The 17,671-nt window shown below is 37.6% G+C and overlaps 1 protein-coding gene across 44 annotated transcripts in view; it reads right to left on the reverse strand.

Annotated features, from left to right (window-relative positions):
- Positions 1 to 1,848: 1,848 nt before the first annotated feature.
- pcdhga3.L (protocadherin gamma subfamily A, 3 L homeolog) overlaps positions 1,849 to 17,671 on the reverse strand; it is a 279,136-nt gene continuing 263,313 nt past the window's right edge. For 43 of the 44 annotated variants that reach the window (XM_041584915.1, XM_041584909.1, XM_041584907.1 and 40 more), the window contains exons 3-4: positions 10,486 to 10,574; positions 1,849 to 5,711 (exon numbers count right to left, since the gene is read on the reverse strand). In XM_041584915.1, the coding sequence (XP_041440849.1) occupies positions 5,503 to 5,711; positions 10,486 to 10,574 (298 nt within the window). In that variant the 3' untranslated portion in view covers positions 1,849 to 5,502. 44 annotated transcript variants of the gene reach the window in all.

A 17,671-nucleotide genomic window follows, 5' to 3' on the forward strand; every position in this document is an offset into this window, starting at 1 on the left:
GATAACGGATCCCATACCTGTACCGATTTTTGTACATAAACTAAATAAATGCAGGCTTTTTCTTAGAATTAGTTGTAAAAATGTAATATGAGGCCTCATTTACTGTACTGGGTGGGTTGATAGATAGCTATAGACAAACCTCAAGATCCAGAGAACTCTATATGAAGGGTTAAAGTTACGTCAGTATGACTATATGATTCTCATTCTTTTTTTCCTTTCCTGTAGTTTCCTACTGTCATATCCCTACTTTCTAGGTGTCTCAGTTCTGAATCACACTGTTTCCTTGGTTTCCATCATGTTCTACTGCAAACACACACGCTGTGTTATTAACATTCTCACAGCTAGGCCCCTGCTGAGCAAACACAATCCATATTCTCATTACAATTTGACTTCATTAATGGCTGTGTGCAATAGGACAAATTCTGGGACAAATTTATGCAAAAAAACGTTAATTTTTATTTAACCAGTAGTCTTTCCATGCAGAGAACTGTCCCATGCTAACTTATATTGCCTGTAATGATATAGCACCTGGTATGTCCAAAGAATGTTTCCAGGAATATTTCACACAATCAATTCAGTTTTGGGATCCATTATCCAGAAAGCTCTGAATTACAAAAAGGCCATCTTCAATAGACTCCATTTTAATCAAATACAAATTTTGACCTACAATGAAAGTGTAGTTCGTCATAAGCCTTAGGCCTGTTGTACCCGCCTAAGTAGCCTAATTTGTACCATGCTTAAAAATCTAAAAAAATATATCTTTAGAGGGGCCCGATCTGGACAGGACACTATACAGGCACTTTGGGGCAGAATGAGCACCACAGCTAGAGCAGCAGAGCTTAGTGATGGAAAATTCATGGCCATAACCTAAATTGCTTAAAGTGGACCTGTCACCCAGACATAAAACACTGTATAATAAAAGTCCTTTTCAAATTAAACATGAAATCCAATTTCTATTTTTTTATTAAAGCATTCATAGCTGTTGTAAGCTCATTTAAACATCTCAGCTGTCAATCAAATATTGTCTGCCCCTCCTCTATGCCTTGGGCATAGAGGCGGGGTAGACAATTACTTTCACTTTCCATTCAGCACTTCCTAGAAATTGCTGCTCTCCCTACATTCCCCCGTTCTCTTCACTGTTTAATTGTGTAGCCAGGGCATGGGGATGGACATTAGGTCCCCCATTCTGGTGCACAAACAAGATTCTGAGATGATGCAAGGCTTGTCTTAATAACAGTGTCCACAAAATGGCTCCTGCCTGCTTGCTATTATTATGAATTCCCAGACTAAAGGAAACAAGATTCAAATAATTTTCAAATAATTTAGTGTAATTAAAGTTCATTTTGCTTGACTGACGTGATAAAATAGGATTATGAATATTTTTTTTTGGGTGACGGGTCCCCTTGATTCCCATTGCAAAATGCTCATGGGAGAGCAACTGGTACTAAGAAACAAAGTAAGGGTAGATGTGGGCAAAGGAAGGTGAGTAAGACAAGCTAACACAAGATCAATAACCTACAATTTAGAGAGTATATGTGTATTTATGTTTGAAGTCACCAGTTGTTCATACTGCCTAAAAGTAACTCCAGTAGGACCATGAGATACTTCCACAGGGTGTGGGCTAAACCATTTTCTGTTTGGCTTTAACCATTTTTCTGTAATGGGGCTGTTTTGTGTTATCAGGAATCCTAACAATGGAACAGTTGCTTGTAACATCTGTGTTTTTATATGGTAACTAACTCTAGCAAGGCAACCCCATCATTTATATGTTTTCCTCCTGCGCCTGTGTTGATATTGTCAGAGAATTCATGGCGAGCATTCTGGAGAATCATAATGAAAGATCTGGCATTATTTTGAAGAAAATGTTTTATTTATTTTTTTTTCCCAAAGAAAGAAAGCAATATAAAAACAAAGTATAAAACTTGCATGTGATACAATGTCATGGGCCTAGATGGATACAGGAAAGGGTAGAAGCATATATATATATATATCATATGTAGATATAGCTTGTTATTAGACACATTGAAAGGACAGGTGCATTTCATCTCATGTACATTGATATCACAAACCACATAGAAAGATAAGAGGATATTAAAATACTGCTGTTCACGAGCTACAGGGATGAAAAGAAACACATTACTCGTACAAGACAATAGCTTCTCTACAATGGAAATTTTTTTTTTTCAATTATAAGAAAAATAAAATAGTAAAATGTAATCTACCGCTAAACTAGTCACGTGACTTTCCCTATCTGTTTGCATTACAAGCAATGTAAATGATTCACTACAACTGAACCCCGGGGGAGAGGGTAGTGAACAGGATATAATACATTATTTTATAATCTGTTCTGGGTGTTTACTGTACACAGGGAATATTAGGGATTGTGGTACAGAAGAATATAGGTTTAATAGTGTTTTTTTTTTTTTTTTTTTTAGCAAACAGAACTATATAGCGCCAAAAGCCTGCATTAAGCTTGAAAACAACAGCCAGCTTCCCAAACAAGGAGAACTCACGATACAAATGGAAACCACTTCACTCCCAGTGGTTAGAAGCAAATGCTAATTTCCACATACTTTCCCCTCCCATGCTGGCCTTCTGAAAAGAGGCACTTTTAATAACCTATAACTGGATGGAACCAAAATGATAGATTGTCACAAAAGATTAATAACATTTCCAAGGGTTGCGCAGGATCAAGGGCTACATCTTATCTAGCAACAAAAAACATATTTTAGCAGGTAAGCAAAGTTGCTTATTTTATTACTGTGTAAAATGAAAAGTTTTTTTTTTAAATTGTCCCTTTAAATGAAATGTAGGAAACTTGACAAGTTCGGCTGTTGAGCGATTGGATCATTGGCTTTACAGAATTGAACTTCCTCTGCAAATAAAGGATTTGCCCACTTGTTATTTAGTAGATCGATACATTTTTTATCAGTATTATTTTCTATCCACATGAAACATTGAAATTGGATAATAGTCTGCTTATTGTTATACTAGTACCTAGTACACAGTAAAGCTGGCAGTATGTGCCCACACTAGGCCTGGCAGTTTGACCGATCCTACTACGTGAACATCTAGGCATGTGTGTCAGCTCATTGGTGAGTCTTAACAGACCATTTTGTGGTTCTTTTAGATCACAGTTGATCGGTCTAAACTGGAATTGATAAACCTTGGTTCTGCAGATGAGTAGCTCCTAACTCAGAAAATGCAGATCCAACTCATCAGGCCAATAGAAGAAATGTATTTGGCTAAATACATAGCTTTTTATTTGCTCCCCATTGGATCAGTCATATATTTTGCATGAGCGACCGGTGTACGTCCACCATTACACATACATTATATCAATATTAGAGAGGCATTATCATACTGTAACTGCAAGAAATTGGTTATTGTTAGTGCCATCATTCCTTCTTGTGGTGTCATTCAATATTTTGAGTATTCAAGGATATCTTTTCTTTCAATGACCGGTTTGTTGGCAGGGTTCAAAAATGGGTTGGATGCCTTCTAGTGGAAAAGGGTATATTAAATTAGGATCTATTAAACAGTCAGTAGTATCAGATCCACTGAAAAATCCAATTGCCATTTGGGGGGTCAGAAAATTGTTCCTCCCCAATTATAATGCTTTTGTTTGCCTTTCTCTGGATGAATTAACATAGTAATGTGGTAAGGTTGAGCTGAAAAGGCTTCTTTTTCAAATGTATGCATTAACTTTGTTGAAACCCTGTAGCAAAGTTGGCTCTCTGTATTTTTGGAAAATATCGGCCTAATAAAAATGGTTTTACCCAAGTCATTGCAATCGTATCAGCTTTTCTTATGCTGACCAAGTAGCCCCTTTTAAGCAAGTACATAGAAAAATGCAGCCTGTTGGGAATCAGTTAAAAGAATACTTCTTTATGACTTCTAAATCAACCTCTTCCAGACCCAGTATCCTGGTGATAATTTTGGCCCCAAAAAGCCTCACTGCTGTCCATCTATAAATATGGGAGCTCACAGCAAACCAACTGGTTATATAGCGTTCCTTAGGCAATTAAGCTTTTAATACAACATAGTGATCAAAAATAAATAATTTGCCCATACCAGGATTTTGGGTGCTATAGAAATACTGACATTTAGTCGATGGAGATTCAGTCAGGTTGATATCCTTCCAACAATAAAGGTTCATCAGGGACAAATTTAAAAATATTTGTGAATAATTGGCTAAAATTGTGTCTTCTATGAAATATCACAGTAAATCACAAAACAAAAGCAGGAGCCCTAAATGTTGGCCATGTAAGTAAATGTTGTATTTGTACAGATTGGAACAGTTGTTGGATCAGTTGTTGATCTATGTCTTCCCCCATTTAATCTATCTCTTCCCTTTCTAATCATATACTTATCCGACCTGCACTAAACAGGCTCACTTATATACCATCCTATATAAAGAATGAATTACCCCATGCTGGAAACATGCAACACAATCTGGTGAAGTTGCCAAAGCAGTGTGAGGTTTTGTACATGCATTTCACTGTGCAGAAGTGTAAAAAACTCTTGAGCACTCTGAGTCAAGAAAATCCTAAACTCCCTAATTTTGCATTCGGCATAATCTTTATGGGTGTTTTCCACCTTCTTTATTTAGTTTTTTTAATTTCTCCCAACTCATTAACTGTTGGTATAGGAGATGAATGTTATTCAAAAAAGAAAACAATTACCAATAATTACAGTATTAAAATAACACCATTAACACATTTTCATTAGTAGTTGTACAATCACTACAAAGATTTTTTTTTATACAATTTGTGAGCATTATCGGCTCTATTACTCAACTTTGCTCCAGTTTCAAGATATTGTTCCCCTGTAAAGGGCATGTAGGCAAACTTCTAGCTATTTGAATTTTTGTATTTCTCTTTTGTCATATTTGACATATTCTGGGGTCAGAGGAATTACTGGCTGGAGAAATGTCTGGCTTCCAAATGATCATGACCTTCAGCAATGTATTTTTGGACAGTCCCCAACGCCTCAGCTAACTTTACATTCAGACATTCTCATTTACTGCCAGTGGTATTTGGATTCTTGAAAACAAAAATCATAGAGATTTGGAAAAAAAGGGACACAAGTTTGAATAGTTTCTTGAATACCTGACTGCGTCTAAATTATAAATAGATATTTCATTGCAATTATTTACATTGGAAGAAGTTCCACACTTTTAAATGTGGAAACAAACCATATTTTTAGCAGTTTGTAAAAAGTGTGCAGATAATCTACTATGAAATGACCTTGCACTGGTACAAAATGTTGCCTAATATTGACAGGGCACTTGTTCCAGAGGTGAAAATACATACTGTACCATAAGAACTAGAGGCAGAATTATCTAGTTTCAGAGAATAATTTTGCAAATAGCTCAGATGATGAAACCTACATGATCAACTTGTATACTGTGTTTCCCAAAAGATGACATTCAGATTCTCTTTCACAAATTCGCTTGGGGAATTCCTCTAAGATTACTGCTTAATTAGTAAATGTCACTGATTACTTCTTATCCTTTTTGCTGGATTTCTTTTTGTTTCCTTTTCCTTCCCGCTTTCCTCCTCCATTTGTTGGAGTCAGAGTGCTTCCTGGAATATAAACATTCTGTCTGTAGTCAGGGACATGCTGCAGGGTAAACTGAGGTCCATAGCGGGCACTGAGCCCCATTGTTCCTGTTCCGCCTCCAAGGCCAGATGTTCCTTCAGCAGCTTCTGTGATAAGAGAAGATAAAATAAATGGTTGCACAATATGTACTAACCTTTTCTAGTTAACACAGCTACAAAGAATGTATATACACAAGTGATATGAGAGTTTCTGCTTCACACTTCTGCCCGTTTATTTATAATTTACATTGATAAGAGGGGAATCCATCTAGCATTGCATACATGGAGCAAATTCTAAATAGTAATACAGACTATTATATGACTTACATATATTAAGATCTATTTTCAAGTGTTGAACAACAGCAATCAGGAAGGTATTGATTGAAAATGAGGAACTCACTGCTTCACTGGCAAAGAATAATTGCAAAAAAATATTTAAGTATATGAATAGTAAAATGATACAGGTTACCATTAAAAATGGTAATAATTGTGTGATAGCGAATCAGTTCTCATCTTCAGTGTGTACAATAGAGGAGTCATTGTTTCAAGACTCACTAAGTAGGAGCACAGCTCTTTAACGTCAGTGGCTGACACAGAATATGGTACTTAAATGTATACTCAAAGGGCCTAGTATACTTGGTACTTAGTTCAGTTTTAGCCACTTTTTCTGATTTGCTCAGACTGACTTTCATCTGGTATGGTGCCAATGATAATTCTAATGTTTAAAAAGGCATTACAATCTTTAGTAAAAAAAAATAGGCATGTAAATTTGACATCTGTGGTGGGCAAGCTTTTTTTAAAACAAAATTTTAAAAGATCATTGTCAAGATTGTTTTATGTATTTCACATGTATGCAGTTAAGATTATACATCATCCCCTGTTCCAGTGTAGTTTACAATCTAAAGGGCCCTATCACATTTACACCAGAGTACCCAGCGGAAACCCATGCATCTGCCTGTGTGCCCTGACCCTAAAGGAAAATGTCAAGATATCTGTCCATGAACTGAAGCTCAAGAGACAGTGGGTCATGCAGCAAGACACCAATTCTAAACACACAAGTTGTTCTACCAAAGTATGGTTAAAGAAGAATAAAGTGAATGTTCTGGAATCACCAAGTTAAAAGACCTAGTGAGCAGTTCATGTCAGGAAACCTACAAACATCCAAGAACTGAAGCTAATCTGTATGGAGGAATGGGGTAAAATTCCCCCTAGTTGATGTGCAGATATGATCAACAGTTCCCTCAAATGTTTAGTTACAGTTATTGATGCACAAGGGGGTCTGACAGCACGATTCACTTACTTTTGCCACACGCAGATATGTTTCTTTCAATAAAAGCAGGACCAAAATAATTTTTGTTTCATTTGTTTAACTAGGTTTTCTTCATCATTTCCAGTTTTAAAATCAGATGATGTTTTAGGTCACAATCATATACAAATATAGACATTTTAAAGGGTTCACAAACTTTTAAGCACAACTGTATGTTTTTCTAGGGTCTTTGTATTGTGAGGGGGTCTTAAGGCACATAACACACACAGAATATATCAGAAGTGAAAATCCATATTTTGGCTGCCTCTGTACAGCTCATAATTGGTAAATGTATGCGTATTGAGCATCAAACTGTACAAACAGTAGACTTCTGACATTCATATGAGGGAGATAAGATGCTACAAAGTGTAAGTTTTGAGTCGATTTTCGGGTATGTCATAAATAACGACAATTTTGGAAAAGCATTGCAACTTAGTAGTTTGTAATAAAAAGACATGGCTACCTATTTTGGATTTGGATGAATGTGTAGATTCCAAAAATATATAGTTTTGGGGGGTCAATGTATTCGTTTGTGTTTTACACAAATGTAAATGTGTTGATTATTCAATATCTGAAGTGACTTCCTGGACAATTTGTATGCATTCACGTCATTTTGGAGTCTCTAAATGACAGATACGTTGGTAATTCTATGCAAAATGGGCATCAAACTGTTCAGCAGACCCCTGGCATTCATATTTATGATTTTTTTTTTCTTGCTAACTAAAGCTATGTGAGAGATACAAACTTGCAAAGTGAGTCTTGAGGTGATTTTTCTGAATTTTCATACATTTTTATAGAAACCATTTGTTTCAGGAAAGCTTTGATGTTTGGTTAGGATTAGAAAGACATGTTACCCATTTTGGATTCAATAAAATTTGTACTTTTGAAAAAAATTGGTTTCCTGAGGTAAACCTACTGTTCCAGGATTTTTTGGTTTTGCAATCTAAAGCATGCCGTATTCTGCTGTAGTGCTTTGAAATTTCATTTTTTTTATCTATAGAAGTCAGAAATATTCATAAAACACATATCTGGTATCGGCATGCCCAAACACTTGAGGCTTTCCAAATTAGTTGAATTTTTGTGCATAAAATCAAATATTTCTCTGGTATAAATCCCTATATCTTAGACAATAGCAATTTAAATTTTTATGGTATTTAGAGCTCTCAAGAGAAAATACACAAAAATTCAGGCAGATTTAGAAAGCTTAGGTTCCAATGTATATTTTTCTAGGTAAACTAAAAAGCCCCCCCCCCAGGAAATGTCTCTAAAATGAGAGAGCACAAAGTGTTCAAAAAACGTCTGTGTGAAAATTAAATGAAAATGAAATTCTGCTGGCACTTAAAGGGGAGTGAAAGGCTGCAGCAATCATATTTCCTGCAGGCTCTTGCTACTAAAACTGTCAGACTGGAGAAAACAGAAACTGACTTTCGGCTACTGAAGGACAAGTCTTTGTTAACAACTGAATGCATGAGGAATACTGCAGACAGGGCAGGAGCATTAGATGAAAAATGTACATTCCTGAAGACTATGTTTGGTGATGCAGTGAGAAAAAAAACAGATTATAGTCCTGTTACCAATACTAAGATAATGGTGGTTATTATGTCAACTAATGGTAACAGTGAAAATGGATTGAAGACAGATAGGGGTATATTTATCAAAGAGTGAAGTTAACAGTGAAGTTCCGCCACTAGAGTGAAATTCCGCAGCTCTCCATTCATTTCTATGGAATTTTTATAGGCGTATTTATCAAAGGGTGAACTTTCACTTTCACCCATTGATAAATACGCCTTTCAAAAACCCATAGAAATGAATTGAGAGCTGTGGAATTTCACTCTAGTGGCGGAACTTCACTCTTTGATAAATTTACCCCATACTGAGAAGGAGAATGTTGTAAAAGTAATCAATAACATAAAAGAGGAAGTGAAGATAAAGCCTACCAGACCCATTATTAACGAGCACAGGAAAAGGCAGATGGTGATGTATATTATAATAACTGAAGGGGTAGGAGATGCAGAGAAGGCGCGTGCCTGGTGCCCCCCCCAGCTTTGCACCCTAGGCATGTGCCTACTCTGCCTACCCCTAGTTCCAGCCCTGGTTGGGAGGTTTGGGATTAGAAAGCCAGATAAATCAAGCCACTACTCTCTTAGGGCAACTAGATGAGCTAGAGGAGAGCCAGAGTAAACCTGTTAGAGCTGTAAAGAGTTCTAAACCAAGGATGGCGGAAGTCCCATAAATAGAGTCCTTACAGCTGAGTTGCAGAAGAAATAGAAATGGGTGGTGGTGAGCAACAAGACAAAGATAAGAGTTGTCACCAGTGAGAATCATGGGGAATGTAATGATGTAAGGCCTTTCTTTTAGTCTCATGACAGAAACCACAGAGGTAGGAAAGTCTAATTTAAGTTATTTTGAGAATTACAAGTCTGCTAAATTGAGCCCTAACTGCCTTGAGAAAAGGAAAGAAGTAAGGTGCTATACTTGTTATAAAACTGGTCACATAACAAGGGATTGTAACAGGTTTAGGTATTATAGAAACAGTTTCTGGTATAAAGAAGGGGTAAATCACAATTCCAAAAGGTGGGGATCAGAGAGGAAAACCACCAGAGTAAGTGGATTCCATATAGTGTATTTAAAGCTCAGAAATAATTGCTATGTGAGGAAAGTCATAGTGGGTCACTTATAATGGTTTTCTGGAATAAAATGAATACTGCAAAAGAAGGCTTTAACACATGTTAAAGTCCAAAAATGATTTACACTTTACAACCAGTCACACAACAGCCTATAGGCATTCATTTACAAGTCAACATACTCTGGAGTAGGTCTGTTTTCTATAGACCAGTGATCTCCAACCAGTGGCTCATGAGCAACATGTTGCTCTCAACCTCTTGGATGTTGCTCCCAGTGGTCTCAAATCAGGTGCTTATTTTTGAACTCCTGGTTTGGAGGCAAATTGCAAAAATGGGAAGGATCATCAGTTTGTTCTGATAGGTCCCTATGTACAGGTGGAGCCTATTTAGGTTGTGAGGTCAAGAAAGGCAACTAAGAATATGAAAAGTCTCAGTTTTGAAGAATAGCTGGCCATGTTGGGGTTGTTTATGCTGGAGAAGAGGCACTTAAAGAGGATATACCTATATATAAATATATACAGTAAGGGGGCCATATAATAACTCTATGCTGCTTTATTTACCAGTGGGTCCAGCAGAAAGAGTTTGGCAGAATATTTTCATCTACCATGTGTATATCTCTCCATCTTTAAAATGAAGCCTATAATTAAGGACTCTTATCTAAATTGTGCCCATCTAACAGGAACACCAGGATTCCCTACTTCAGAATCTATTTGCTTGTGTAGTTTTAGTTTTGAAGGTGGGCTGTACAATTTGCAGCATGTACCATAGCTTGGGTATATTTAACCTGCCTTAATCGTTACACGTCCTTCAGTCTCGAGATGTTACAGTTTAACCAGATGTAGGTGGGATGAGCTATAGTTTGAATCCCTGGACTAGACATTTTTTATTTTCTTTTAAACACAGTCATAAAAATGATTTTCAAACTTCAAGCATGTATTTCATATAGACTAACCGTTTGCAGATGCCAAAATCATTGCTTGAAGTCTTTCTGTTTCAAATTGGTTATTTGGCCAAACTCCAGCTTCCTCTGTGGGCTGAGTCCTAAAGAAACCATAATGACACAATAAGATTAAAATCAACTATTTGAATTTTTACAAAATAAAAAAAACAATAAGAAAATGCACCACAAACAACCATCAAATACGTCATGTTGTTTACAGAGGTTTGTCTCTTACATATGGTTTAAGGACATTAACCCACATTAAAAAAGTACAGTATACAACAGTTATTATGACTAACATTATGGGATATTTTATATGAAATGAACAGCACCCAGGAGTGTGGACATTAAGATTGCCTACTTTCTTGCCCAACCAACATTTATGGCATTTATTTAAAATTTTATTTTATCTACTTAACTCTGAGAATAAAAAAGTGTGGCCTGTTCTATGCCAACCTGGACTTTATTGTTGTCTCTTTAAAATTGTTGAGGTTAAAGGGGGTGATGTTAATGGTGGTATGTGTTGATGTCCACCCCCCATTTAAGTAAGTTAGAGGCATCAAGATTTACATATGGATGTCTCCCTTCTTTCTCTCTTATATAAATGTAACACTGCAAGAATGAAGAAATACTATTAGGATGTGAACAATCTCTCTTCAACTTAAACTGACCCCAGTGCTGTTGTAGTCAAAATCATTTTTAATAAATAAAGCATTTATACTGTAATTGTTTATTTGCTGCTAATGCCAGTCAGGCCATTAGAGCAGAATCTCTTTAATATAACAAGTGCCTTTGGTTATGCTCTATTACATGTGATTGAAAGAGATGACTAGGCATCCAGCCTATTGCACGGTCTGCTGCATAGAAGAATAGAGGGTTGACCAATAAGATAACAAATTCATATTTTAGACCCACCTAAATATTTAATAAAGTGTCTTTCTTTAATATAGGCAGGTGACAACACTAGGAGGACAATTAACATAATAGATTTAATAAACTCTAGACAAGATTTTGGGGTTGGCCACTGAAAGGCGTTCAATCGCATAGACTGGACATACATGCTCTCCCTGCTAGAGCTCATGGGATTTCCAAGGAGAATTTTATACACCCCTTAAATCCCTATATTCAAGTCCAGTCGCATCTCTTAATGGCTCCCCCCTGTTTAATTTAGAGAATGGTATACGTCCAAGCTGCCTGTTATCTCCACTAATGCAATTTGTATTGAACACCGGGCCATAAAAATAAAGTGCAACCCAGACATCAAAGGCATTGTATATAAGTAACAAGAATTTAAATAGTCGTTATTTGCTGACAATGTCCTATTGACCTTGGCGCAACCTTGTATTTTACCACCCAATTTGCATAAAGACTCCATGAATATAGTACATTCTCAGGGTATAAGGTGAATGAAAACAAGTCAGAAGTTTTACTGTTTAATATTTAGGAACATCACCTTAAAACACAAACTAAATTTGAAATATTCTTGGAAAAAATAATTGTATGTAGGAATTAATGTCACCAAATTTTATGATACCCTTCATAAAGCAAACTTCCCAATACTTTTTTTTCACAAGTTCAAAGGGAAATGCAGTATTGGAACCAAATGGTTCGGTAGGATGACTGCAGTAAAAACAACAATAACTAGAACACAAGTTCTATTTATACCAGGTATAAAATTAAGAGATTTTCAAAAATCCATCTACAAATTTATTTGGGCACATCCTAAACCAAAATTACCAAGGGTTAATAGGAAAGTTAGGAAAATGACGCAAGGTGGCTTTTCAGTACCCGACTTGGAAACATCTTATTTGGCTGCCCAATTAAGGCAAACCACCCATTGGACAGCAGCAAAGATAGTAATTATCGAAAACAACTTAGGAGCTACAATGAAATACAGATCTTCTACACTCAATCATAGGCAATGCAGAGTTCCCCCTCCCCGGGTTGTACATCCCACTTCCTGCACTATTGGCTATCCCCAGAAACATTTCATATAAGGGATATAATAAACCCACCAACTTAAATAATGTTGCCCCATGTCAAACACAAAAAAAAGGTGAACAGGCTTGATATTCCCATATTTTAATCCAAGTAAACCAATATGTTTCAGCCTTTCCTGCAAAGCAAGTGGACTAGCCCTTAAGCACCTCGGAGCAAATTTGCATTGGAGGGCTGAACCAGAAGAACCTTATATCCTCTATATATTTATGTTTGGTCCTCCTCCCTGAGGATGCATTTCCAAAGTATTCTTACATGACTTACTGGTAAACCTGTTTTCAAAAAGAGTTGAGTTATAGGCAATGGTCAAATATTAGGGAACATCCGTCAGTATATGAAAATATTTATATTTTATTTATATATTGACAAATTGGTACTACACCCCGGTTTAACTGAACAAAGTGTATCTGAACATTACTGATAGGAGTGAAAGGCATTCTATCTCATATATTCTAGGAATGTCCCACAGTAGTGGAATTTTGGAAACAGGTGGAAAAAACCTGGTGGGGGCATGCCGACCCTGGCATTGACAATGAACAATGCTTTACGACCTCCCGCCTTGGCCCGATCACGCCACAAGAAGAGGAGAAGTAATGCACAGGGGGATGGGGGCTGTGCGTCTGGGGCTATAGGTATGTTGGGGTCCCTGAATCGGAAGCCCTAGTGGGGCTTGGATCACCCAGTCTGATGCTGGACCCATGGACATATTTGCTAAGGAAGCCCAAATTATCATTTATCAAGCCTTCCCAGAAGTTGCTACAGTTTCTTTAATATCATGAGGTGTGGGCCGACTGTGTATACTATCGCTCCACAACTTCAAATGAAAGATAGTTAAACTATCTGTCCTGTGCATAATGATGCTCCCAATGAAATGTTAGCAACACAGTTACCTAATTTCCCCTACGTCTCTCCTGAGAGTAATCGCCTGGTGCTGGCTGGAGGGGTCGGCGCCTCTCCCAACGAATTCAGTAAAGAAGGTTTAGCCAAACAACACAGGTCAGTGTAGCGGGGATCTCCCCTGCACGTTTATTTCGTCAAATGATGTAACGTTTCGGGTGATGAAGGGGTACGCCCCCGAAACGTTACATCATTTGACGAAATAAACGTGCAGGGGAGATCCCCGCTACACTGACCTGTGTTGTTTGGCTAAACCTTCTTTACCCAATGAAATGTTAGCCAGAACTCTAGTAAGGTGTTTTAAATAATCCTCTTTCTTTTCATTTAATTTACTGTTTATTTTTTGTCTTTTCTTAACTTATTTGTAATTTAATAATTGTTGTAATAATGCAACATGCTTTGCTGATTCTTGTAACCTATGATGTGCTTTTAAAGTGTTAGTCATTATAATGAAAACAATAAGAAAACATAAAGTTGAAAAACAATTTCTATAAGGGAAATTGCCTTCAAGAGAACATTTCCTTCATTACATGGAATGATTTCATGCAATTTTCTTTTTAGGTAACAAACACTGTTGATCTTATAAGGCACCAAAATCGTATTTATATTAACTGTGGGAACAACAGACATGAGTGGCCTTAACATTCCACAACTCTCATTCATTTCCGTTCAAGAGATAAGCCTCTGAATATGACATTTGTTCTATACAAACAGCAGTTTGCAATTCAATTCAGGATCACACACAGATATCCCAACACTTAAACAAGGCCACCCCATGCACCATTATTGTCCATATTGTCAATTACTGCACCATATTGTATAACCTTCCAAACCTCAGCATATAGCTGGTACACTGTGAATCAACAATCACGAATGGAAAAAGAGTTCTCCCTATCTTTGTCTGATATAGTCATCTAATATCATGGCATATTCAAGCAGAGTGACGTGGTAAGAGCCTATAGAAAAAAAACGTAAAACTGAAATGGATAAAGCTTCTTAGTTTAAAGGCAAATCTCATCCTTATTTAAAAAAATCCAATTAACTTCATGTCAGGATAGAATGTCATTTTCACTTACTGCTCAGAGCTGCTAAGTACATTGCTCTATATATGTTTCTTTATCATTTTAGCTCCCAGAAAACACTGCAAAAACCTTGCTATAAGCTCTTGAATTGCACACAGAGATCACTGACAATGAAGTTGTTTATTGCAGATCTTGTGAGTGATGTCAGGGTGCCAGGATGGTGGGGCAATTAACTGGCCATGGCTCCGCTCCCAACAATTCCCCTTTTGTAAATCATTGTTCCAGTTGTTTGTCTGGGACTCCCAGTATGATCTAAATTGTTTGGTTCAGGGAGCTCATAAAAACATAAGATATCTCAAAACCTATTAAAAAAAATCCTTACAGCACAAAAATTAATTTTAAACATCAACTATTTTTTTAAGCACAATGATACTTCACATATTAAGAAGAATGTTTGGGACCTGTGTTTTTGCAGATAACAGATCTTTCTGTAATTTGGATCTTCATGCATTAAGTCTGCTAAAAACCATTGGAGTTTTTGAAATATGGATTGATGCAGCTTAGTTACCATCAGGTACAGAGTCCTGTTTTATTATTACAGAGAAAGGGGAAATCATTAAAAAATTTGTCAGGTTAAAAAATTTGTCAGGTTCTGCTGGGAATCCAGCCAGGGACCTTTGGGTTTCTGGCTCAATGGCAGGGTTGCTCACTATATTCCTCTTCCACACCAAAAAGACCGCTATGAGCTTACCCTCCCTCTAGCTGCTCCAATCCCTCCTCGTAAGGTGCTCTGTCCGCAGCGTCCCCACAGCTAAATTTCAATTCAGAGCCAAAAGGATGGACGGCACTCCGTTCGAGGAGGTAGCAAGTTTTATTGCAGGCTCCTACAAGGATCAGAAAGCCCTACGCGTTTCGGGATACAATCCCTTAATCATAGGCCTATGATTAAGGGATTGTATCCTGAAACGCGTAGGGCTTTTTGATCCTTGTAGGAGCCTGCAATAAAACTTGCTACCTCCTCAAACGGAGTGCCGTCCATCCTTTTGGCTCTGAGTTGCTCACTATATGTTACCTGGACTCTGCAGCCCCAGCCCAGCAGGGCTGACTCTGCCCTATTTAAGGCCAACCCTCCAAACACTCCCTGCCTTGCCTAGCTATACCTTTCATTGTACTTTCCCAGCCTTGACATCGACCTGATCTTGCCTGTTCATGATTTCTGCTTCCTGTTCTGCCTTGTACCTAACCCCTCCTGCTCTCCATTCCTCTTGCCTTCTGCTCCAGTCTCCTCTCACTATCCTGTCCCCTTGCTATTCTGTCCTCCAGATCTACGCTCTCACCGTCCTGTCTCATCCTTTCAGTCTGCCCCCGATCTACGCCCTCGCCATCCTGTCCTAACCAGTCTGTTCCTGTCCTGACCTTCTTACTGTTCTCCCTTCACCCTCACTCTGCACCTCATGATAGGGAAATCCACTGTCTAAACAAACACTGTAGATATCTCAGGAACATTTATACACCTGACAGAACCAACAGCTGCAAGCCGAGCAAAAAGTATCTAGAAATCACAGTTCTCCCTGAGCAGACCATAGTGATCCAGACACCTCATGTGCCAAATGATTCTGTATATATTACCAATACTGTTTCACAGCCTGTGATTTACTGATATGCTCTGAGCACTGAAAACACTTAACTAAATGAGTCGCCATTTAGCAAAGCTCCATCTCTTTCTCAGTCTTCTATCTGCCCCCACCTCAACTCAGCAGTTTCCAGTATATCCATTACACACATATAGACTTGTCAGAATAATGAATCATTTTATACAGTCCCTTTTCTCCTATAGGGATATCCTGGAAATGACCCACTGGTTGGGAACTGACAATGACTTTAAGGAAATATGCGTCTCTTTGCCTGCTAAAAAATGAAGCCATTCATATGCAGCGTTTTAAAATAGCTGCACTGTAAGAGAGCATTGTGGTGGCTAATGACCTCATAGCAGATGAAGGAAATGCTTCCCCCGCACCCACATCACATGCTGAATAAGTCATTCTCATAATCAATTCCATTCCAGTAATGGAAAAGCTGTCGGCCCTCACACTAAGATAATGGGAAATTAGGCAGAACGGACATTCTGGAATCTCTTGCTAATTCCATTTTTTGCCGCTGAAATCATCAAGGGTCTGTGCCTTAATGCATGTTGTTAAAATTCACATACAGGTATGGGACCTGTTATCCAGAAAGCTTTTGACCTGGGGGGGTCTTTCGGATAAGGGATCTTTCCATAATTCAGATCTCCATACCTTAAGTCTGTTTAAAAAACATTTAGTTTTTTTTTTATAAAATCTAACTTTTAAAAAAACACGACTTTTTCGGAATTTATTAAACCCAGAGGATGGAAAAGTCCGAATCAGAAAATCCAGCATCTCAGACCTGTCGAGGTTGCATATAAGTCAATGGGAGAAGTCCCAATGATTTTTTGATGTGCGCTGGGTTTCGTGCAATACCTGGAAAATTTTCGGGTGAAAAATCCGAAAAAATTTTGAAAATCGGATTAAAAATCTGAAAAAAACCAGGAAAATCCAATTTTTCGCTGCAAATAGTAAATTTGCGGGAAAATGTAATAATAAATAAGCATAAATAACCAGAGCGGATTTGATCAGAGTTTGTAGCAGAAATTATTGAGTTAAATTTGGACTTTGATAAATAACCCCCTTAAACATTAAATAAACCTAATAGGCTGGTTTTGCTTCCAAGATTAATTAAATCTTAGCTTGCGTCAAGTACAATGTACTGTTTTATTATTGCATCAAGAAAGGAAAACATTTCTTCAATTCTGTAATTCAGAGTATTCTGGATAATGGATTCTGGATAAAAGATCCCATATCACTTGTCATTAAACACCGGCTGGCTATATAAGGCTGGGCAGTTTGGCCCGTTTTCACCATACTGCTCAGCCTTCTTGGCACCAGAACCAGATTCTCTGGCATAAGAACCCACATCAACGATGATCACTTAACCTCTAGGGCAGCTCCTCCTAGAATGGTTTCTATTCTATTTAGCAATTTTCTCCCATGGGGACAAAGCACTTTTACAACAAGCTAGGCAGCTGTTAAAGGCACTTTAAGTATGCTGGGAAATTATTAGATGAAATGACTTGCCCAAGGTCACAAGGAACCAAACCAGGGTCTCTAGCATGAGCTCTTATATCAAAGACTGACGACTTAACCTCTATGCCAATTCCAGGCCCGGATTTACATAGAGGCTGCCCCTAGGCCCCCTACCGTTCG

Source organism: Xenopus laevis, chromosome 3L (assembly GCF_017654675.1).
Source record: "Xenopus laevis strain J_2021 chromosome 3L, Xenopus_laevis_v10.1, whole genome shotgun sequence".
NCBI lineage: Eukaryota > Metazoa > Chordata > Amphibia > Anura > Pipidae > Xenopus > Xenopus laevis.